We start from the raw sequence: 23,574 nt of genomic DNA, 5'->3' as shown, positions 1-23,574 counted from the left end.
ACATCACTTGCAATGAATCCAGTCTAAAGAACACATAACTCAACACACAAATACCTGCATGTATCATAAAAACTGTACCTAACAGATGAGAACAAAAAGTGAAACTTCTCTCTCCTCACAATCCATAATACTTCATAACAAGCAGGCAACCAAAAACAGAATTTTTTCTTTAACGTCCTGATACAAAACAAAGACTGGAAAAAAAAAAAAAAAAAAAAAAAAAAAAAAAAAAAAAAAAAAGGTTATACGCACGTTTTGATGATCCTGGTTGAAGTCCCATTGTGTTTCAGGAATCCATGTGACTTACCTTTCCAGACCATTTTAAAACCCACAACCTCCTGTCAGCATTTCTAAATCACCAGACAGCCCAGATACTAGGAAGCCGACTACTATCTTGCTCAAGTCACCTCTTCTCCAATCGAACTACCACCTCTGATCTGCATGGTTTCTAACCATCTGCTCTAAAAAGCAACAAGGAATCTCCAATTACAGCCACAGGAACCTGGCTTTCTGACATCTGAGAGCCTGCTTTAAGTCATTAACAACAGCCTAACAAAGGCACTAGAGCATTCTGGAGCTGTGAAGTCCAACACATTAGAAACAAAACTGCAGTTTCTGTCTTCAGAGATTTCCATGTCACATACTTAAATGCAGTCCAATACATTCCAGAGAAGCACTTACTTGTTTTACACCATTGTTTTATAAAGTGTTATGTTTAGCAAGACTAAACTGAACTCTCTGAACAAGAGAGGTTTGGGAATGGAGACCTGGATGTCCAACAGGTTTTCCAGATCCCCTCACATACCTCTTATTTCCCTCTCCCTCCAACCCCCCAAAAAGAAATCAAAACAAAAATGCAGAAAATCAGTGTCACATCCTGTTGCTCTGATACTGTTTCTTTTAGACCAAACTGAGTCATTCCAGATTCCAAATCAATCCAAAAACAGATCTGACACTGGGGCCTCTAGATCTGTGTCTGTAGTACCCATCTTATACAGCCAGTGCTGCAGCACAGAGCAGCCTTTTCAATACTCGCTTGAGACAACTATACTTGCAGAAAGAGGAGAGCAATTCAGGTAACATTCCAATTAATGAAAGACTCACAGAAATGCAGGCTTTCCGGCCTTCAGCAGGAACAGACTGTGAACACTTGTTAAGCAGTTTGTCATTTTTGTCATCAATTCAATTCAGCCATACCTCAAACTCCCAGGAGGAGGGATACAGGTATGACACTGCACTAATATCACACACCTTACTGTTATTTCTAATAAATTCTCTCATAAATACACATAATCAAATGCAGCAGTTTATGAAATGCAGGTGGTCAGATTTTTCCAGCCTTAAAGTTTCTGCATACAATAAGCCAAATTATTGATTACTACAATTATGCTCGTTACAGCACCAATAGCACGTGCTTCTTTGTTCCATGCTTTGAAGCAGGGAAGGAAATGGGATCTAGCTATCTGCTTAACAGAAGTGGAGAGAAAACAGAGCTTAAGTGATCTGCTTCCTGCTTCCAGAAGCAAATGTCCTATCAGGATGAACAGACAAACATTTGAGGGCCAAAAGAGGGTTACAGGGTTTTGTTTAACTGTTTTAGCAAGTTTATCTTAGAAGTCATTGGCCAATAACATAACATCCAATGTTTTGGGAAGAATACAAGGAAGTTTCTAGCAACCAATTCCTAAATATTCATCTTTACATACAGAAAATCCAGAACAGTGCGAAGCAGTTTGATACTAATGTCATTTCTCTGCCAGAAAAGCTTGAATGAAAACATCAAAGCATAATTCAATATACAAGATATAGATATTTTGTACCTATGTTAATAGTATACATAGTACACACCAGCCATTCTTTGTTTCTTTAAACTAAGAATTCGATTAACATCAATTACCATCACTGATCTGGATGTCAAAGGCAAAAAACAACCACCTCCAAAACACACACATAAATATATATTTCCACATTTTCATTTTAGCAGTGAAAAAATAACTTGCTGCATGCTTCAAGAAACCTATCAAGAAACGAAATTTGGATTTACCATTGGAAAGGCTTTATTTCCACTGTAAGTAAAACTAATTGTGTATTCTATATGCTCTAATCTATCAGGACTCGCTGTTCTCTGTAATCCAATGGAAAAAAATGACTTACGGTCATTACACTGGCTCCCAGAATATGAAGTCATGGAGCAATCACAGGTGAAGCCTTCCCACTGCTGATTACAGATACCCTGATTTGCACAGGAATCTTCCTGGCAGGTAGTGCTTGGTCCTGAAGAAGGGATGACAAGAACAGAGTGAAACAAAGTTGAGAAAATAAGTTTAGTGAGGCCCATAATTTCAATCCTTCACTACCATCACCATTCTCATGCAGTACATAAAAAGTACTAATGAAAGTTTTCCATTCTTAAACACATAACAAACATTAGTAAAAGAGCACACAGACAATTGCACACTGCACAACAAAACAGCAAACTGCAACACACAAGAAGTAAGAAAAGTGAACAGCAACATATTCCCCGTTAGGCAGGCCTAACTTGTATGTTCTGTGCTCACACAAAGCAATATATAATGAAATATGATAATGTGCAAGAGTAACTGAACAATGTCTTATCCTATCCAAAGAATTATTCTGAAGGTTCCTTGGGAAATGTAATGTTATAAAACAAAACCAACCAACTCCATGAGACTTCTCTTTCTATATTGGACACCTTTCCATCATAGCCTTTGGGAGATGCAGCCATCACTAACAGAATAGCCTTCCATTGTCTGATTTGGAGCTAACCCTTGATATCTTAACTCAGATAAAATTGCAAAGGCACAACCAAGATAACAGCAAAAAGCGTGTTCTTCATATCAGAGGGACTCTGAATGACAATTTGTCATCCACAAGTAGATAGCCAGCTCTTGAAGCTGCATTATTCCACTATATGTTATACTGTTTAAAAAAAAAAAAAAAAAAAAAAAAAAAAAGAGGAATTCCTAAGTAGAAAAGTGCAGATAACAAGAGCAGGCAACAAAACCCCTGAGAAAAAAAGATCCACCTATTGAAAAGACACAGCAGTAGACACAGTAACAGCTTGTTACTACACCTGAAGAAAGTTGTGCAGAATTATTCAATACTTCTCCCCTCCACACACCTATTTTTCCCACCCAAGTCATCTGCAGCTGTATGAACCGCAGTAGTCTCACTGGCACAGAATGAGGGGAACAGATCACCTCTAGGTTTACAACAGTGCTGACAGGCTGGCAGATACATGCATTTACTCACTTCTCCCTTGCCTTTAGATTTATAAAAGTCACAGATACAACCAGACACACAGATACACATCAGATTGGGGTCTGACGCTCACTTTATAGAATCATAGAATCACCAAGGTTGGAAAAGACCTAGAAGATCACCCAGTCCAACCGTTCACCTATTCCCAATAGCTCCCACTAAACCATGTCCCTCAATACAACATCCAGTCTTTCCTTGAACACCCCCAGGCTCGGTGACTCCACCACCTCCCTGGGCAGTCCATTCCAGTGCCTGACCACCCTTTCTGAAAAGTAATACTTCCTAATGTAAACTTCAAACTTATTCAGATTCGAGAAAAAGGATGAAATATAAGAATCTGAAATATTAGTTACCATTTTGTTTAAGATTTGAGTTTTCTGAGGATAAGAACTCATTGAAGAAGAGCAGAAGAGCATTTTCAATGATAATTTTTCTTTTTTCCTGCACTTATCTGAAAACACTTTAATCAGTAACTGCAGTTGATAATGGGCATAATCAGACTGGAGATATCTCCCCCATCCAGGTGCCACAAGAGAAATACTAGAAATCACAGAGTAAGCTTGCATGAAGCCTTAGTAACTGTAGCTGGAGGTGCTGTCAGACCAGAAAGCCGAAGCACGTGAATTATGCCCACAGTTTCTGTATCGCATTTTACAGAAAGCAACTGTGAAGATGAAGCTGCTTTTAAAAGAGAAAGATGAAAAAATACCATCCATAAGCACCATTTGATGAGGAATTTTGGAAGGCTAACAATAAAGAAAGCTTGAAGTCAGATCTGCTGTTGTGACAGCACAGCATAGATCAGTATTATGCTTCGCCTCACTTCTCAGTACTACAGGCTATTTGCATGGCAAAAGCATCTTTGTCTCAGAGAGTTCAGCTATTCCTGCTGCTTACAGTCCTTGGTTGGTGTCATAATCCCCCATCTGTAGCAACAGAATTTTGTTCAGAGCAACTAACAGGGATGTCACAGGGAATTAGGATTTTGGATTAAGGAGCAAAAGTGACAGAAGCAGAGGAAGGCTTATAAAATGAAGACTATTACCACGCACATGCCCTTTAGTGCTAATTAACAAGGAAAGGAAGACAAACTGTAGCAACAGAATCGGTTCTAAAACACCAATGCCATCAGAGTTCAAGACCATTTTTATTATCTTTCCTTTGGTAACACTTTCAACATTCTAGAATTATTTATAAAGCAAAGTTGCAAATTGAGCTTTTGCATAATGCTGGATATATCCCATAAGTCACACTACACAGTTAATTAACTAATGCATACTGACTTGTATTTTCTCCTTGAACTTGCAACATTCTGACAAAACCTGCTAATTCCCCTGACTGCATTTTATTACGAGTATTGTTTTTATTATCTGTTTGGAGCTGGGCTTGACATAGTCTCTTAATCCACTTTCTAATGGGCACATAGAATGTGCACATAGAGAATAAGAACGGAAAACTCTCCAGTACAGAAAAGCAACCCTGCTAGCAAAAGTGTGACCTGTTCTGTCTCCTGCTCTCCAGTATAAACCTACCAGCAGAGGCAGAGCATTGGCAACACATAATGGCAAAGCAGAATTCCACAGACATGTCATTTAATCATTATTTCTTCATCTTTAATTCCTACTGAAACAGCTCAGGACCTGATAATGTGCAGATTTTCTTGGGAAAGTGTTCAAAATACTACTTTCCTTCCAAGTTACATAGCTAGATTTATAGTTTATAAGTTTTTGCTACTAAGCATTTTAAGAAAATCACCTTAGAAGAGTACGGTAGCCAAATCGCTCTTGTATATTCTGTTGGGAAAAATTATTTTATTTCTCTAGTTCTTTCTGGCACTTTCAGCTGTATAGTTGGTTTCTCTTGCTGAAGCTAAAAAATACTGAGTTCTACTGCTGTGCACCACTACAACTGACATATTTCAAACATATTTCCAACAGGTAGGCGCTCCTGCCTTGCAAGAGGAGTCATTCCTGCTGTGTCATTTATAAGCTCTTTGCAGTGAAAGGAACATGAGGAATAAAAAGATACATTATTGCATTTATCATTCTTTCAAGTTACATAAGGAATTCAATTTCTTTATAAAACACCTGCAGGATTATAACACAAATACCTCATACTTTGATCATGACTAGCAATAGGTTTTAAGCTAAAGTAAACCATTCTAGGACATACACATAAAACCTTCCTTCCTACACTAAAAATTCATTCCCACTAGAAAGAAACATTTCTTCAGTAAGAAGATCTGCAATAGGCAAGGTTCAATGGTACTACGAGTCCATTTTCACTTTCTGAGTCTCTAAATTGTCTACAGCTCTCACCTCTTTCATTTATCATCAAAGAGGTTAGAGGTTAGGAAGACACATGAAAGTGACACATGTACAACATCTTTACTGTCTTTGCAGAAGAAGGTATTTCTTTGTCTTATGGTTCATAACATGTAAATGCCACAAAGGCCTGAAATCTCTATCACTAACAGCTAGACATTATGATGGGAAATTCATACCCATGTTAAATCTTTAATCTTCTCTTAACAGCACTCTTCTCTCCCCTGTTTTGCAATGTTATGAGATGTTATGAATTTAATATATGGACTCAGTACAGCTTTTAAAGGGGAATCATGCCTTGGAAATCAAAAGCTTTAAGCAGTATATCATTCTGTTCTACAACTTGTTGTTAGAGCAGTTCAAGGAGGAAACTAAGTGAGACCCAGTAAGTTTTCCAATTTCACAATATATAAAAAGAATTTTTTTTTTTTTTTCCCAGAGTAAAGAGGAAGCAAAATTAAGACTAAGCCCAATGGAACAATCACTTCATTGGATGAATTACCTCATATGCTGTATCTATCAAATACCAACACGTTCAATTGAGGTCCAGTGCAAGATTTAGAAAGTCAGAACTTGTACCCTACATCATGGTTAATAAAACACGGGAATATATCAAAGTGATTTTTAACTTAGCAGACTAGAACCAGAGAAAATTAAAAATTACAGGAATTTTCAAAGATGGCAAATTCATCTCTTTGAGATCTTTCAGTTCCTGATTTTGCTAAGAACTCACTATTTCTTTCATCACCTAAATAAGTTTAGGCATCTGGCAGGTTCCATATTTACATTATACACTGTCAGAAATAACCTAAAAGCCAGCACTGTAGAATTCTTGGAAAACACAGCCATTCACACAGTGCCTCAATCAAATTTGAACTCTCCATTTATTTGATGCCATGTCCTCCTTTTCCACAAATGTAACTGGTCTAAAAATTTCAAGGGGCACTTAGGATAACAAATATGCAGGTATCCCAATGAAAGCACATCTACCCCATGATGACAGAAGAAGGGAATCAGCAAAATTAATGGGCATGCACAAAGGGTGGATTTACAAGTTGAAACTTGGTACCTGCCCATCTTGCTTTCCCCTGTTGTCACCCTGGCACTTTCCCTCTCTAAGCAACTTAGAAGGTATTGAAAAAGTGCTCACACTTGCTGGTTGTTATGGTTTGATGATTTTTGTTATTCCAATATATACCATATATATATATACCATAACATCATATAAAGCACTGGGAGTTAAAGAATTAATGCCCCACTGCCATGAACCACTGATTTTCCACCTGGATCTCAGAAGAAAAGAAAAACCCCACAGGATTTTGCATTCAGAGGGGAAAGATAAAGCTGGCAAGTCATCAGACTCACTCTCTTGCTGCCTGGCAATGCGCAGGTGTGCTCCCCAGCCATTTCGCCTTCAATTCAGAGTCAGGCCTTCAGTTTTGGACATGCTCTCTCATTTTATTTATTAACCTCAATTCCAATTATGTTGTATTATACAGTGTTATCTTGCATTTCGATATCGTATTTAGCAAATGAAGTTTCCTCCTCAGATTGTTGCCACTGTTCTGCCTAAGCCCAGTTCCCACCTCCCTACCCTTCCCCCTTTCCCTTTTCAGGATGGTGGGCCTGCTGCTCCCCCGTCACAGGCACAGACAGATCTAGATAATTCCATGACACTGGTGAAGGATGGAAAAAAACCAAAAAACAAACACACAACAAAAAGTCAACTGCATAAAAGGGAGTATGGCTGGATCAAATATGACAGGGGACATGGAAGTAAACAACATTCAAGCACAGAAAATAAAAGCCAAAAGGAAAGACTGAAAGTGCTGTATGTGAACAAGAAAAGTACAGTCAATTGGAAACACAGTTTTCACCACTGCAAGTTAAAGCAGTGCAGAAGTCATGCTCTCAGAGCTCATGGTCTGGTGGGTTTTGTATTCTGAATTAGTCAATATTATTTAGCAAAGGTTGGTTTCCTGAAAAGGCAATAATCCACAAAATGTGTTCAAAAGAAGTACTCAAAAGAAGTATTTCCCCTTAGGTGTAAATGTGATCAGGTCTCTTAATTTGAAATGAAGATATTCTTACATAATTAAGGACTGTATACCAAAATGAAATCAAGCAAGAATGAATTTCAACAGCTGTAACAAGCTTTTAGGTTCTGAGGACTCCTAGAAAACAAAAACAAAAAGCAAATCTGTTTGGCTCCCAGATCTCTTCATGTTGCATCCACATCACTGGAAGTCAAAAATTGAACAAAAACTCCCACGCATATGTTCTGAAGTCCAATAGACACACAAGGAAAAGGTTACAATAACTGTTATCAGAGACACCCAGTAGTCACAGAATGGCCCAGGTTGGAAGGGACCTCAAAGATCATGAATCTCCAACCCCTCTGCCACAGGCAGGGCCAGCAGCCTCCCTATTTAATACTAGATCAGGTTGCCCATGGCCCCATCCAACTGGCTTTAAACACACCCAGGGACAGGGCATCCACAACCTCTCTAGGCAGCTCATTCCAGCACCTTACTACTCTCATAGTAAAGAAACAGTCGCTGATATTTAACCCAATTCTCACATTTCCTGCCACATTTTGAATGAATGGCACAGAATATCCCAGTTCTAGAGCTAATTTCTCCCCAGCATACCTCCAGGATGATGTTTCTACTTATATTAGCCCCAGCCCATATACCTTTTATATTCTTTCAAACCTCATCCTTTTCCACTTACATTTATATCAACTTTAGAAATCTCTTATAAGCAGCACCTAACTCTCTTCAAATCCTCCACTTCTGTAGTAGAGAGTACTTCAACCTTTTACAGCTGCGAATAAGGTAAAGGTGCCAGAAAAAAAGTGGCTACAGTCAAAGGCTCCACAGAGCACAAACTTCTGCCTTCCTCTAGGCTACCAAATTATTCAAATTTAATGTTTCACATGCACCCAAAAACTAAAATGATCTCAGACTGTCAATATTTTTACCTGTTGGGTGCCACTGCCTATTACAAACTAATTACTCATTAAAATTTTCTTTGTTTCCCCCAGTTTCCCAATTTTTTATTCTTTTTTTCCCCTTTTCTATGGAGTCATAGAGAACTAACCTATGCAAAAAAAAAAAAAAAAACAAGTAACATTCTGAAGCAAAGATAATTGCTACCTATCAAATCCTGGAATACAGAACAGGAATACTTGAAATGGAAAATTGCATCTAACGCATTAGATCAGAACAGCAACATTGCCACATCTTCAAAATAAGGATGTTAAATAGAAAAGGAGTTTATAAAAGTTTTATCATGATGAAAAAAAACTATGTATTTTGTCTCGCAACAAAACCTTAGAATAAACCTGTGGCTTAGTTGCAAAATTTCATAATGATTAAGCTGGTATCATAACAGATGCCATCTGCAGCTTCAGGCCTGTTGAACAGAGGGAGTGAGTAAAGCCCATCTTCCCCTTACACCTAAATTTATTTATTCCCTTTCTGTTGAAAAGAAAGAACATTTTAAGCTTCCACAACATTCAGGAACAAATTAATTAGCTATAGTGTAGTCCCTAGATAAGCTGGGAAGTCTACTTTCATTGTTAAGTTTAAAAGAATAGAATTTCAACACCCTAGAAAATATATCTCTGGTAGCTATAGGATCAAAAGACTATGTATTTCTAACAAGCAGATTTCCTCCCTTACTTCTAAGGATCTGGGGCATTTGTATGTAATAATGCTGTTAATCCTTCCTTCATTATATATCTTGTAAGAACTAGCCTTCAAACTGGTTTCCTGTCAGCACCTCATCTCTTCTGTGATTAAAGTGGTATGTTCTCAACTGCTATCTGGCCTCTGAGAGATTCTGCTGCTTTTTGCCTGAATAACCATCAACCATTTCAGGAAATCAAACTGTGCTCTTACGCATGTTCACAGAGACTGATACAGTCAAACCTCTCAGGTCAATAAAAACATCTTCATGTCCTTCTTCTACCCATATATCACCTTCAGAGGTACTAATTGCCTTTATCCTCCAGTCTCAGAGGCGTGACTGTATCCAGTAAAAAGGCACCAAAGCATACATAAAAGCATCTTTCAGTCCAAACAAGTAATGGGGAAGAAGAACCTTCTCTACCTTGCAGGTCAGCTTTGGTCAACTCAACTTTGTTAGCAAAAACAAAAACAACAAACAGAAAAAGCAAAAACAATAAACAACAGGTTAGTATAAAGATAGATAAACCAGGGTGCCATCACTTTAAATAAATAAAAATAATTAGTATAACACCATCACAACCAATGCGCATAATCAATACATGCAGGAAGGACAATATAAGCAACAAGGACACTGAGGGACATGGCTACCTTTACTCATCACCACTTAAACAAAAGCAAAAACAAGCAACAAAACCACATGAGAGGGAGGAAATGCATTTAATTCACACACAGAGAAACAATCTACAGAGCAGGAAAAGGAAAATATCACATTTTTAACATCAATTCTTCCACATCTACTGATATTTCGAGATTTTGCTTCATTTGAGAAACACTTGGAATCCATTTATGTATAAAAATCTACTTGACTTTCAGCAGACTAGTCAGGAATATTTTTGTTTTGTTTCTACATCCAAACTCAAGAACTGAACGTAAATTTGCTGTCTGTCATAAGAGCACAGATTGTCTTGGCTCTTTGGACAAAGCAGATTCACTGCCAGCAAACCAGAGGGGATTGATAATTCTAGAAGAAGATACCCTTTGTTTAGCCCCAGAAGTGAAATTAACAGTGTATGACAAGTGACAGTAAAAAAAAAAAAAAAAAAAAACCAAAAAAAACACAACACAACCAACACCATCAACAAAAAAGCTTTCCTCTCACAAACTGTTTTATGCTCACAAATTTCAACATGCTTTTAAAAAAGCCTGCATCATCAGGTAAACAGACAGCTCCTTGGGCTTTAAATCCATGCAATCTTCGGCAATCTCATCAGAGCAATCAACAGATAAAACAGCAGTGCAAGCTCATTTCTTCTTATAGGCAAATATGATCCTGTTTTCAGCAGTAAAATCATAGCAAAAGAGAACAGTGAAGCTAACAAGACTTACTGGAGATCAAATATAAGCTTGCCGTAAATTGCAGAGTATTAAAAAAAAAAAGCAAAGCAGACCAAAATAATACCACTGATATCTTTTATTGGGCACAGATTTTTTTTATTTTATTTTTCTGCAAATGGAGAGTTCATTTTATGAGAAAGTCATGTAGATTTTTGGTTTCTACTACCTTGATTCTAAGTTTTCTTTTACAGCAAGGAAAAAGTATGAGGACAAAGATGGGAATATGGGCAGCAAATTCTGAATCTTCTGCCAATGAAGGTTACACATTTTTATCATTCTTCACAATGGGAATAACAAAACACCCAAATACTGACCTTTTATAGTTCAAAAGATGGATATTTGAGAAGTACACACTCACCCCTTTGTATCACCCTGCTCTTATAAAGTTCTAATATTAATTACTGATACTGAAGAGAGATTGGTAGCTCTCACTTATTTTCTCTTTTTATATTAAAAACCTTAATAAACTTCAAGTGGCATGCACAGATGCAAGTTTTGTGCTTCCTATGAAGTTTAACAACTTTGAACTGGGAAGAGTTTCTCCCATTTCTCTATACATCTTTCTAGACACATATTCTAAGAGTAATTTGTTTGTAACAAACAAGCACTTTTCCTACCTGCCCACTTCCTCATCTACTTCCTAGCTGAGCAGGAACAAAACTTACATTTGTTCCCTAATTCCAGTAACAAAGTAACAATGGAATACAAAATCACAAAGAATAGGAGAACTGCCAAACTATCATGGAGTAAACACATGCTCCTCCCCTCAATGGACGAACTCTGATTCTACAGAGAAAAGTCAAGTATCACCAGACTGAAAGTTTCACTACTGAGTAGATGATGGGTAAAATCCTTTTTGACATTATCTTGCTGTGAGATTTTAAGCATGAGACTAGATTTCCTTTTTTTTCCCACACACTGCTTGTTACGCAAAATGTGTTTCTGATTATCCAGCCTGTGTCATTCATGCTTCTCACACACCAGTGAATTCAAAAGGTTAACTACAATATTTTAAAGAAAGTAGCACAAGATTTTTATTTTACTGCAGGATTTGGAAGATGATTAAATAAGGACAAAAGTCCCAAAACATCTGGAGCAAAATCACCATCTGGTTAAGGAATAATAAATCTCCTTTGTGAGAAGCTGTTCTCAGTGGAACAGGTGAGGAAAAGAAAAAGCCACATTTCTAAAACACAAAGGAAACTGCTTTGTATTAAAAAAAAAAAAAAAAAAAAAAAGTTCTTTAACCACTGCTATTAGGTGTGTTTGGCTCTCTTTTGTGGGGAGAAAGAGGGAAATGATATAATTTAGAATTTCAGATAGCTCTAGGGCCTGCAGTAAGCAGCACAATGATATACAAATAAAAGAAAGGAAAACATAGGAGAACAAATGGGAAATGAGTATAAAGAAAAGGAAAACAACCCCAACTGCAAGAGGTACCCACTAACAGTTAGGGTAAAATTCATTGTTTTGTGAAGTTTCAGACATTCACTTCACTTCTATCAGGAACAGTGACGAAAAAGCACTAAGTCACTTAGTCTTTTGTGGATGGAATAAATTCAGATTCAACCATTCACCTACTACTAAGAGCAGGAACTGAGACACTCAGCAAATGAATGCAATTTTAGAAGTCTAGACTCAAGGAAGAGATGACCTGAAGTTTGAACTGATTTACTTTCTGGGAAGGCAATAAGATCATCTGGAATAACTTCCTCCATCTGCCAACTCCAGCCTACACTCCACAGCACAGAAATCTTCTATCTCAAGCTCTCCAGCACCACTCATAGTGCATGTCTGACACAAATGGAAATTGTTAGAACAAGCACGTGGTGAGATGAAGATATAAAGAATGCTGTAATTCAAAAATCAAATGAAACAGTCATCTGGTAACATTTTTATTATTATTACTTTAGCAAATCCAAAATGAGTTGGCAAAAAAAAAAAAAAAACATCTTCCTTTCCAGCACTTCCCCTGGTAGTGAACACGGACAATTCAGGAAAAAAAGCAAGGGTGTTAAATTGCAAGAGTAAGTTCTAGCAGAATGAAGGCTATTATTCACCTTCTTATCTACTTTTTAGGTTTATAGCTGCCTCCAACTTGAACCTTGTTCAAGTGCTTTATAAGAGAAGGGAAACACTCCTGACATTTATGACAACAAAACAATCTCCACATCCAGGCAGCTACTCTGCATGTACTAGATAGGTATGCAGACAAAGTAAGTGCCACCTTACATGACCATGTGCTGACATTAAGTAGCCTTGGATAATAGGAGACTAAAGAACTGCATTGTGTACAAGAAGAAGGAAATCCAATAGCTCTTACAATGGTGTCAAATCGTCTGGGAAAGCATCAACATTCTGTTCTGGAGGCACACACAGAACAACAGATTCATCTAATGAGAAGTCCTTGAAGGAGAAAGACTACTGGCTATACAGCCAAGCTAGTTTTAAATAGAAGAATTACCAGAAATCACTAACGTTAAAGAGGAGCTTTTAGTGCACTGAAAATAATCGGAAAAGACATTTTCAAAAACCCCAAATGGATTATTTTTTTCCTTGAACCTCAGAAATAACACCACAGCAAAGATACATTTCTTCTTTTAGCAGTGTAGCTCAGCTACAAACAGGCAAAGCGACAAGTACTAAGTTCACTTCCACAAGGAACAGTGTGGCTAACACTTAAAAGCAGCAGAAAGGCAGAGAGAAGAACAGCATAAAGCAGTGGAGAGCTTACCAATACTGTGAAATTGGAGTTGACATTGAGTGGGCTCTTGTAACAGGACATAAAATTCTCACAAACCAGAATATTATTGTGGGAGTGTGGCAACAGGGCCAAAGTGCAGGAGTTCCCAGCCAACCGGAAGGCACATAAACAATTTAGAGATTGGATTTAATTGCAATGCCAATTTGTTTTTTCTTGAGTACTCAAAAATGGCTCTAAGATGGCACTTTGAGTACTAGGAAGGGACAGTCTTGACAAGTGTCAATGTATCAATATGATGCAACCTGAAATCTTGACGTGGTTCATTTGGTAAAGTCCTGTCTGTGAAGACCAGTTAGGAAAACACCTTGAACATGTGAACTATGAATATCTCCTGATAAAATCTATTTTCCTCTAGTGATTAGTAACCAACATAGCAGACTGGTGTTCAGTGGAGTTAGACACAATCATGACTCCCATTTAACCCAACCAGCAGAACCCTGCACTTTTTTATGCCAAGTATCCCATATGCTATGGGAACTGATAATAGCAATATGATTGCTGATGATGCCAATATTCTTTTAAAAAATTGGAACTAAAGAACAGTAAATTATTCAAAAGAAGCTTCAAGAAACCTCTGCTCTTTACAAGCTTCAAGAAGTCACAACACATTTGTTTCCATTTAAAAAAAAAAGTTTTCCAGGTGGTAGGACAATGTTGGGGAACAGCCTCAAATGCTTTTATTGAAAACCCACTTCCTCAACAAGGAAATTCTGTTATGGTATGATCTTCACCCTTCAATTACTAACACTCCTTTCCATTTTCCCTGTTTCCACTCGGTCCTCAAAATACTTATTTATCCAAGTGTCAAAAAAAAAAAAAAAAAAGAAAAAAAAAAAGGGCTTTCTCAAGCACTAGTGAATTATAGGCTCAAGTTTTCTTTCATAGTATTAAAACATTAATAAATAGTTCTAAGAACAGCACAAGAGTAGTCCAACTCAATTCCAATAATTTCCATAATTGGAAAGGTACCTCTTCATAAGGTACTAATAGTCAAGAGAAAAGTTGCTGATAAGGAGACTTATAGTCTCCCCATGGAAACACAAATGTGTGGAAACACAAATGGATTGCAGCAAAGGATTTCTTGAAGAAAGCAAACTATTGAAATAGACAATGAAGTAGACAAATAGATGCACAGGAGGCAGCAAAGAAGAGTAGAGTATGTGAGAGGGGAACCACTCTGAAATCAGTCATACCTTCACATCCACGTTCAATCTGCCCACTGCGGTGCAGAGCATCATTAATTAGATCAGGAAGACGCCCATTCAAGTCCACAGATGCTAGGCAGCCCTGAAATCCGTCACGTGAGGCCACTAGCTTTGGGAGGTTGCTGTACATGCCTTGAGCTAGACCAGCAATGTAGAGATCACCTGCAGGAGAAAAGGTAAACGTACAAGAAGAAAGTTACGTAACTTTTAAATTGGCTTTCCCCCACTCCCAAAATTAGTGAACTGAACATCTGCTTAGAAAAGGTTAAAAGAAAAGTAGGATATTGTAAAGGTCCAGAAGTCATTTCTGGCTATTTAATATGCATACATGCTGTCTGACTGGTGCCCTTGATCTACATCCAACTAAACCAAATCTTAACCTAACCTAAAGCAACATTCACTATTCTCACTGGGAATCCTCACACAACTCGGTATTTTATGTCATTTTCATGTAAGACTGAAGTAATTATGAATGCATTTCCCTTGTATAGCCCTAACTTAATCCAGATGAACTGGGTATAATCCGCTCACTATCTTTGCTCACGCGCTTTCCCATCAGCACTAGCAATCCATATACTACAACCCTGCATTTCCAACAGTTTTTAACAAATTTTGCACACATCCCACCCTCCCCTCCAATCATCAGTGCATCCTGTTTTATCATCTATCATCTCTCAATGCGAGATATATGCTGTGCGCAGTGGTACTTCTCTAAAATTTCCACTGTTCCTAAGAAACAGAAACTTAATTACACTTTATCTAGGGGAAAATCTCAGATTGACCATCAATTTCCAAGGAAAAAGAAACATCAAAAATCATCCACGATAAACTATTTATTCTGGTATGGAAGCTGACAAACAGAGAAAGAAAAATGGACTTGAAAGCCAAAAATCTGAAAATTCCTGATTTTCTGTTCTGAAACCCATAATGTTTTTAAGCTTACCGGTTAAGCCCTGCTGAAATAAAGAGGGGGTGGGGAAATGTCAGTCTTTTAGAATTTACCTTTAAGATCCAGATTTTTGGCTCCATTGATAACTTGAGTGACCATCTTAGTGTCCACCTTTAGACTGTGTGTGTTACTGTTGTCTCTGGTGATGACAACATTGTGCCACTGGTTGTCATTAAGAGGACGGTCACTGTTGCCTTTAATAACATTGGGTCCATTCCCAAGGTCAAACACATAGTGTATATAGCTGTAAACACAACAAGAACCAGTTAAAATTAAACAACTCCAGCACTGATAAGATGATAAAATAACATGCAAGTCATGAAATACCGTGTCTCTGGATTAGAAAGTTCTAGTTAGCCAAAAGTGAAGCCTGATTCAGAAATGTGAGTTCTTTCTTTTCCACCATGTGTAAGGGTTCACATTTTCAGAGATTACAGTTGAAATAATCAGATTCTAATAATAAAGTTTGTGGTTTTGTTTTGTTTTTTTTTTTGTGTGTGTGTGTGCGTTGTTTTTTTTTGTTGTTTGTTTTTTTATCAAATTCTTTCAGACCCACAAAAAACTTCTGACCGTGCTTATAATTATTTTTAAAAATTGGTAAGACCAATTGATGTAATGGAGAGCAATGCTAGATATACTTATTTAGGGCACATATTCCCCAGATTCTGAGTTTTGAGTAACCCTCTTGAAAAGTTAATTGGAAAACTCACTCAAAATTTTGCACTAAAATTCACATGAGATCCTACGCTTATTCAAACAGGAAAACTGTTGGCAAGTCTTTTTGGAAAAAACATAAACAAAGTTTGAAGTCATGAGACTGTTACCCTGAATTGCTTATACAGTTCAAACACTGAAATCCACCTGAGGATAAATATCCTTTTCAGAAAATAACGACAAAAAAATTCAAGCCTCAATAGAGCTCATGACTTCTTTTTTTTTTTAATTGATTTATTATTAGTCAATGTCCCACTCACAGAAATCCACGCAAACTTAAAAAATGAAATGGACCGAACCTCAGTTATATTAAAATACGCAGGACTACTTAAGTATGTTTGTGGAATTCATGTTTACAGTGTCTAGATGAATACAAGAACAAACATTTACTCAACTGATAAATGCACTTTTTTCCTTTTTAAAGTTATTGGCCTCGACAAAAGAATACACTTGCTCAAGAGCAAGGTCAGTTCACTCTTCTTGAGCATCACTACAATGTACAAAAATTTGGTAGCCCACAAGATCTTTTTTCTTCCCATGGAGGTTGCAGAAATGCAACAGGTCAGTTATAGGGAAGGAGATTAAAAAACAAAAGGAACAAACTCAGAGCCCTTGGCATATTTTCTGCAAGATTAATTAGAAAAAAATGTAGGCATAATCACATCTGAAGGACTTCAAACTTTGTTTTTCACGTACTGTAAATATGTCTTTCCCTAAGTCACAGGGAAAAAGTCAATGGTTAAAAACAGGAAACTTAAGTTATAATGTTTACATCCAACTGCTTTGTCAACCTCAGAAAGCAGAGAAATGTGAGATTGATTTTTTTTTTTTTTATGCAAGATTTTAAATTTTATCTATAAAATGAAACCCTGGTAGAAAAAAGAAGAATGTTCACTTACCCCTTGACTAGCTCAACTGCAATGAAGTCATTACCATCACCGCTGTTAAAGAGTATGAAACCATCAGCTGAAGTGGTCTTGAACTGAAAGAAGAGGTGCATGGATGTATAAGCCTGCAAGGTGGCCAGACTCAGATAGCTGCTCTTAGTCTTGAACGTCACAGGGTCAGCTATAATGTTGCGGAGACCAAAGCGTGCCTTCAGCTCACAGTAGTCAATATCACCATTCTTGCACAGGTCAATGTAGAGCATCCCATTGAACATGAGGCTCTGAAGGTGACCAATAAAGCTAGAAGGGATGACAGAAATGTAACGTTTCTCCGTCATGATCCCTGTCTCAATGTTATGGAACTCCAAGCGGGTGTGATCACCAACCATTGTGCCTGAAAAACAGAAAGAAGAACAGGCAGAAAGCCTAAGCATCAGTAATAGGTTATATGGAGTCCCTCACCCCCCCAGTTTCCAGACTTACAGCATTACTAAATTAATTCTACACAAAAAAAGAAATGACAGTCTTGGTGAAGTAGCTTGACTATACTGGTTGCGAAAACCCAGGCAAAGAGATTAAGACAGGACTGAAGGGTCACAGAAGTCACAGAATCATAGAATGGTTTGGATTGGATTGGAAAGGACCTTCTAGTTCCAACCGCCCTGCTATAGGCAGGGACGCTCCCCACTAGACCAGCATGCTCAAAGCCCCATCCAGCCTGGCTTTGAATGCTCCAGGAAGGGGGTGTCTACAAACTCTCTTTTTCCAGTGTCTGATCACCCTCACAAATAAATGATTTCTTCCTAACATCTAGTCTTAATCTACCTTCTTCCAGTTTAAAGCCATTTCTCCTCATTCTATCACTACATGCCCTTATACAAAGTCCTTCCCCAGCTTTCCTACTAGGCCCCCTTCATGTACTGAAAGGTTGCTACGAGGTCCCCACAGAGCTCTCTCTTCTCCAGGCTGAAGTTTCCCAATTCTTTCAGCCTGTCCACATAGGGAAGGTGCTCCAGCCCTCTGATCAAGCATTCTTTTCACACAAGTCCCTTGAGCCTTTAACACACAACAGAAACCATTTACCTCATCAACATTTATTCATGATTAATTATTTTCTCCATACTCAACATACATCCATTATTCAAACTCTGCTACAGATATGCAGTTATTGTTTCCATGAGATTTTCTAGACTATTCTGGATTTTCATGACCAGCTGTTGGCAGTAGGGCCAGGTCTGCAGGGAGACTGCTGTGAAGAGAGGCCAGAGCCACGTTGGCCCACATATAGCCACTGCCTGTCAGTTCCAAAAAAGCCCCCTTCGCCCCCCCCATCTTGCAGGACTCAGCTGCGCCCCTCAGCTATGCTGGTAGCACCTCAAAGAAAAGATGCTTAAAAAAGGAAAATGCTGCATGCAAGTGAGGAAGAAAGAAAGAAAAGTGCAAGAATGCCCTGCAAACACTGAGGTCCAGGAAGGAGGAGGGGGATGAGGCACAGCAGGCACCAGAGCAGAGATTCTCCCATAGCCCATGGAGGACCACTCCATAGCACATATTCACACTACAGCCCAGAGGTGACTCCACACCACACCAGGCAGATGCGTCATGGAAGAATCATGATCTGTGGAAGACACACACTGAGGCAGGTTTTCCTAACAGACAGTGGAGATAATCTGTGCTCGAGCAGTTCAGATGCAACTGCAGCCTGTGAAAAGGACCCATGCTGGCACACAAAAGAAAATTGCACGGAAGAAAGAGTTGCAGCAAGGACTGCAATCTCCAATTCAACATCTTCTTATTCTGCTCAAGGAGATAAAGGAGTTGGCAAAGGAAGGAGTGAAACTGAGTCTGAGAAAAGAAGGGGGAAAACATTTAAATTTTTGTCTTTGTTTCTCACCATCCTCCTCAATTTTTACTTGGTAATAAATTATTTTTACCTGTGTTGAGCCTGTTTTGTGCAAGGCATTAAGGGGCAGCTGAATTTCTCATCTCTATGCTGAACCATGAGCTATCATCCTATTTTCTCTCTCCTTATGAGGAGATGCAGGGAGCACAGCTGAGCTCCCAGCAGCTGGCCAGGGGCAGCCTCCCATTAATGCTGATCAGCACAGCATACCAGATAACCTCAGTCTGCTTACAGAACTCCAACAAGATTATAAGACACCATTTTCAATTTTATACACACAACACTGAGGAACAGAGAGGTAAACATAGAAATATGAGTTTGGATTTCAATAAACATTTGGCATCCAATTTAGTGGAATGTATAACTACTTAACTGCTCCCATTTGAGACTCAGTACTTCTAGAGAAAACAGCCAAGATCCTAAATGAGTTCCCCCCCCCCACCAAAAAAAACAAAGATACAATTAGAGACTACATGTGAAGTACCTGACTTCAAGCCATTTTCTGCAGCTTCTCGTAGCAACTCTAAGGCAGAGAAGTCAGTTCCTCTGGGCAATATTTGGATGCCTTATTAAAAGCTCCTTTTTTTTTTTTTTTTTCTTTTTTTCTTTTTTGCCATGCTGTCTCTTTCAATACAGACTAATCAGTGAGGTTCTTAAAAACAAGTTCCTTCTTTACTATATAGTCCCATGTCAGCTCTGTTGGTTCTCCTACTGCAGAAATGTTTTAACACACTGGTTAAATTCTACCAGGTTTAAAATAATAGAAGGCTCAAAAATGCACTAGTTTTATGAAAAAACTGATACCTAAATAAAAACATGATAATTATTTAGAGTGAGATACAGATAAGAAGAATTTATCAATAATATTGTGCTGGATTGCATCTGTCAGTCAATTAGCATACATACACAGCTCTTGACTAACCACTGCAGAAGTTACACCTGAGATACTGAGATTAGATCTGTAAGCCTCACCATGCACTATTACCTCAATTTCAAGAAAAACCTCCCCTTTTAATTTGACCGAGACAGATCCACTGAACTTAGAAGCTTCCTTATCCTTAGTACTGCCACCTGAAATCTCCTTTCATTTCTCACCTAACTCCCAGATTAAGAAACAAAATGTTTCATCACTTCTATTTGTAACATATTGTTGTGGTTTTTTTTCCTGTTGTCTGAACTAATTGTTTATACAACGTGAGTCAAATTAGGTGAGCTGACAGTCTCTAACTTGCTTAGGCCTTCTTCAATACTAAATATCTAACTCACCTTTCGTGACTAAACACTAAGTGAAATTCTTCAACTTACACTTTGAAAAACTTGGTCACAGTTTAACAAAGACAGTAAAAAGGAAGTTATTAGAAGAAAGCATTCTCAAGTATTTACTCCAAATACAAATATGTAACTTTTCTCTTTCTTTTTGCTTATTCCCAATTTCAACAGTGGATCTAAATTTAGAGACAGTTATACAAAGACCTTGGACATGAAAATCAGCAACCCAAGCACATAGATTGGACAAATTTACAAGTAAATGAAAGCAGTCACGTACTCCTGACTATTCAGAAATTCAATCTGTAGTACAAATACAAATGTTTTAAAATTCTGAAACAGTTCTTTATAGGAAATATTTTATTCTGACAAAATGTCAGGTCATAGGCACTGAAAAAGTCTGGGTACGATAAGTTTATTTAGACAAACTATCTCTTACCCACTGTTAAGACTTTCTTTAGTTTCGTCATTTACCAAAGTTATAAAATTCTCTTGGTTTTGAAATTTTATTTCTTTTTTGGGAAAAAAAAAAAAAACCTTTTGGTTTTTTGTTGCTGTTGTTGTTTTGTTTTTTTAACTTCAGCAGGTTGGTAAACTAAAAATGTAGAGATGTCAGGTACCAAGAGCAGGGAGATTCTTCTACTCTTAATTAAATGCAAAGAATAATTTGTGAGAGTAGGGGATACAAAGCTAGGCCTTTGAAAGCTGGAATACACTGGGATAGGAAACACATACAGGGGGAATTAAAAATGGAGTGAATGAGGTTGGAAGAGATAAACTCAGACTTTTAGAAGAGGTAAGAAGTGGGAAAAATGAGACTGGCTTAAGAAAAATAGGACAGCAATGGCAGTACAGATAGTCAGGAGAAGTTCAGCGAAAGACTGAAAAGAGCTTGATATTACAGGACAGAGGTATCTTTTCATAAAAGACCATAGAGTGAAAATCTGGTATCTTCAGGTCTCATCAGCTGTCAGTCCTAGAGTTCCTCTCATTTGCTTCATTCTGGTCTGCACAGAGTATTTTAACTACTACCACGTTCAGCAGCTTGTCAGTTCAGGTGATAGCAAAGAAAGATTTCCAGCCTCTACTGTGGAATTTGGGTGCTAATAAGATGCTGTGCAGAGGAATATGCCTGCTGTACTTATACATCATTTACCACTGATATTCAGTGGTCAGTTACAGTGAGAAGGGAGATGGGGACTGTAGAAGAGTATTGTGATTAAGCAAAAAAATGCTGTCCAGAGGAACTGGATGATGACTCTGCCTTAAGCTGCCTGCAGGAAGCAAGTCAGTCAGAAAGTCCATGCAAATTTTTCACAGGTGATCATGAATTGTCTAGATACAGTTCTCCTAGTAGCAGAAATGAGCTAACAGAATCCAATTTACAGGCTTGCTGAATAGTCATACATGTAAATGACTGAGAAATCATGTCAAAAAATTGTATCAAATACACCTAACTTTAATCTGATGACTTCGAAACCTATAAAAAGGGAAAAAAAAATCCAACTCACTTCATAAAACAAAGGAGTGAATCTAGATACAACTTCTTAGTTCCACATAAACATATCGGTGAGTAGCATACACAAGGGGGGGAAAAACAGCTCTATATTAAGAACAAAATTTAATTTGCCTGCATTGTTCAAAACAAGCAACAATCAATTAGGTTGCTTATTTTTAATGGGGGCCTAATTTAGATTTCTTACCTATGCCTAAAGAGAGCATGAATCCAGTGGAAAAATCTATGTGACCACATCTAAAACTATATCATATATCCCAGGAAGCGGAATGCAGATTGCACAGAAAGTCTTAATGCTGTTTTTGACTTTTGACTTCACTGTGGTGGTCATCTTTTAATAGATATTTTTAGCAGCAATGCATCTTTAATTATGTAATTCACGTACATATGCAGATCCTATTTTAGTATAGGATTGTATCATTATTATTTATAAACACAGTTTCATGAAAAAACGGACTACGAAAAACAGATGGCATTTCTAGGGACTGAGTTACAAAAGCAGAGAGTGCCACCTCATGGTACTTGATGGAAAAAAAAAAAAAAAAAAAAAAAAAAACAACTCATATCCAGAGAAACTGTTCTAAAATCCAAAAGTTAACAAGATGATGCATTTACCTGCATGTTTCACTAATTCAGAAAGATCACACTTGAATGATATTTCATTTTTCTCCAGGCTAGTGTTGATCAAGTCTCTGTCAATTCTTACACAACAATTTTTTCATTCATATTCTTCTTTGATTCTCTCTTGCAAACTATCAGCTTATAGCACAGGATATATTTACTTCAGAGGGAAAATTCACATTAAGTCACTTTCCTGCAAGCCCCTATCTTTAGACTTATTTCAAAATCCCGCTCCTGGCCTACCAGACAATCTCATTACCACATTACTTACAATTAATTATACTTACACAGTAATAAAAAACATTTTGCAGAGATAGGCAACTCCAGAAACACGTATCCTACGCTAGCTGTTCTTTCTCACTGCTTTCTGAGTAGAAACTTGTAGAGAGGACTCCAGCATTTGGTAAAACAGCAGTTACAAGTAAATGAATATACTCTTATCAATGTTGCACCTAGCCTTAATGTTCTTTGCGATCCTATTGTCAGCCTTCACTCTCCTGGTGTTTTCCTTAAAAAGCCAGTTTCTACAGTTGTACACAGCTTTGATAAATTTTATATTATTATTCAAAAAATGAAAAACGTCTCTTCCAGCTCTGGAGAAATAGACCAGAAATATCACATATGAAGATCTTTTTTTCTGCAATGAAAAAAAGATCATTGTAAAATAGTTTGGTCATTTTTGTGCAAATCTCCTAACTTGGGACACATCTTTTCTTCCTCCTCTTCAACTCCATTTCTACAAAAAGCATAAGCTTAAAAATCTGTCAGAGAACGCAAGAAAAAAAAAAAAATAAGACTGACATATTCCGTGTGCAATAACCCAGTGACTTACGGTCCTTCCTAATCTCTTGAAGAAAGCTGAGAGTGAAGTGTTCTATTTGCCCTTTCCTCTGGAAGGCTTTAAGCCACAGGCACAAAAATTTTAAAAACAACACTAGAGACAGAAGTCCACATTCTCTATCATACCTATCAAACGCAGGTTTTACCATTCAGGAAAAGTTCGTTCAAAGGAAAGTTTTAGAAGGCTTTAGCTTTCATTCCACAGCACAGGAA

At 37.7% G+C, this 23,574-nt stretch overlaps 1 protein-coding gene across 6 annotated transcripts in view; it reads right to left on the bottom strand.

The window, feature by feature from the left end:
• Nucleotides 1-23,574, bottom strand: part of NRXN3 (neurexin 3) — a gene marked incomplete at both ends in the record, with an annotated part of 895,090 nt that overhangs the window by 510,811 nt on the left and 360,705 nt on the right. For all 6 annotated transcript variants that reach the window (XM_079537660.1, XM_079537661.1, XM_079537663.1 and 3 more), the window contains 4 exons: nucleotides 2,155-2,274; nucleotides 14,654-14,827; nucleotides 15,668-15,858; nucleotides 17,228-17,609. In XM_079537660.1, coding sequence (XP_079393786.1) covers nucleotides 2,155-2,274; nucleotides 14,654-14,827; nucleotides 15,668-15,858; nucleotides 17,228-17,609 — 867 coding nt within the window. The remainder of the gene's footprint in view (nucleotides 1-2,154; nucleotides 2,275-14,653; nucleotides 14,828-15,667; nucleotides 15,859-17,227; nucleotides 17,610-23,574) is intronic.

This window comes from Tetrao urogallus (assembly GCF_951394365.1).
Source record: "Tetrao urogallus genome assembly, chromosome: 6".
Taxonomy (NCBI): domain Eukaryota; kingdom Metazoa; phylum Chordata; class Aves; order Galliformes; family Phasianidae; genus Tetrao; species Tetrao urogallus.
The sequence above is the reverse complement of the archived record's forward strand: the minus strand, read 5'-3'. Positions and strand labels throughout refer to the sequence as shown.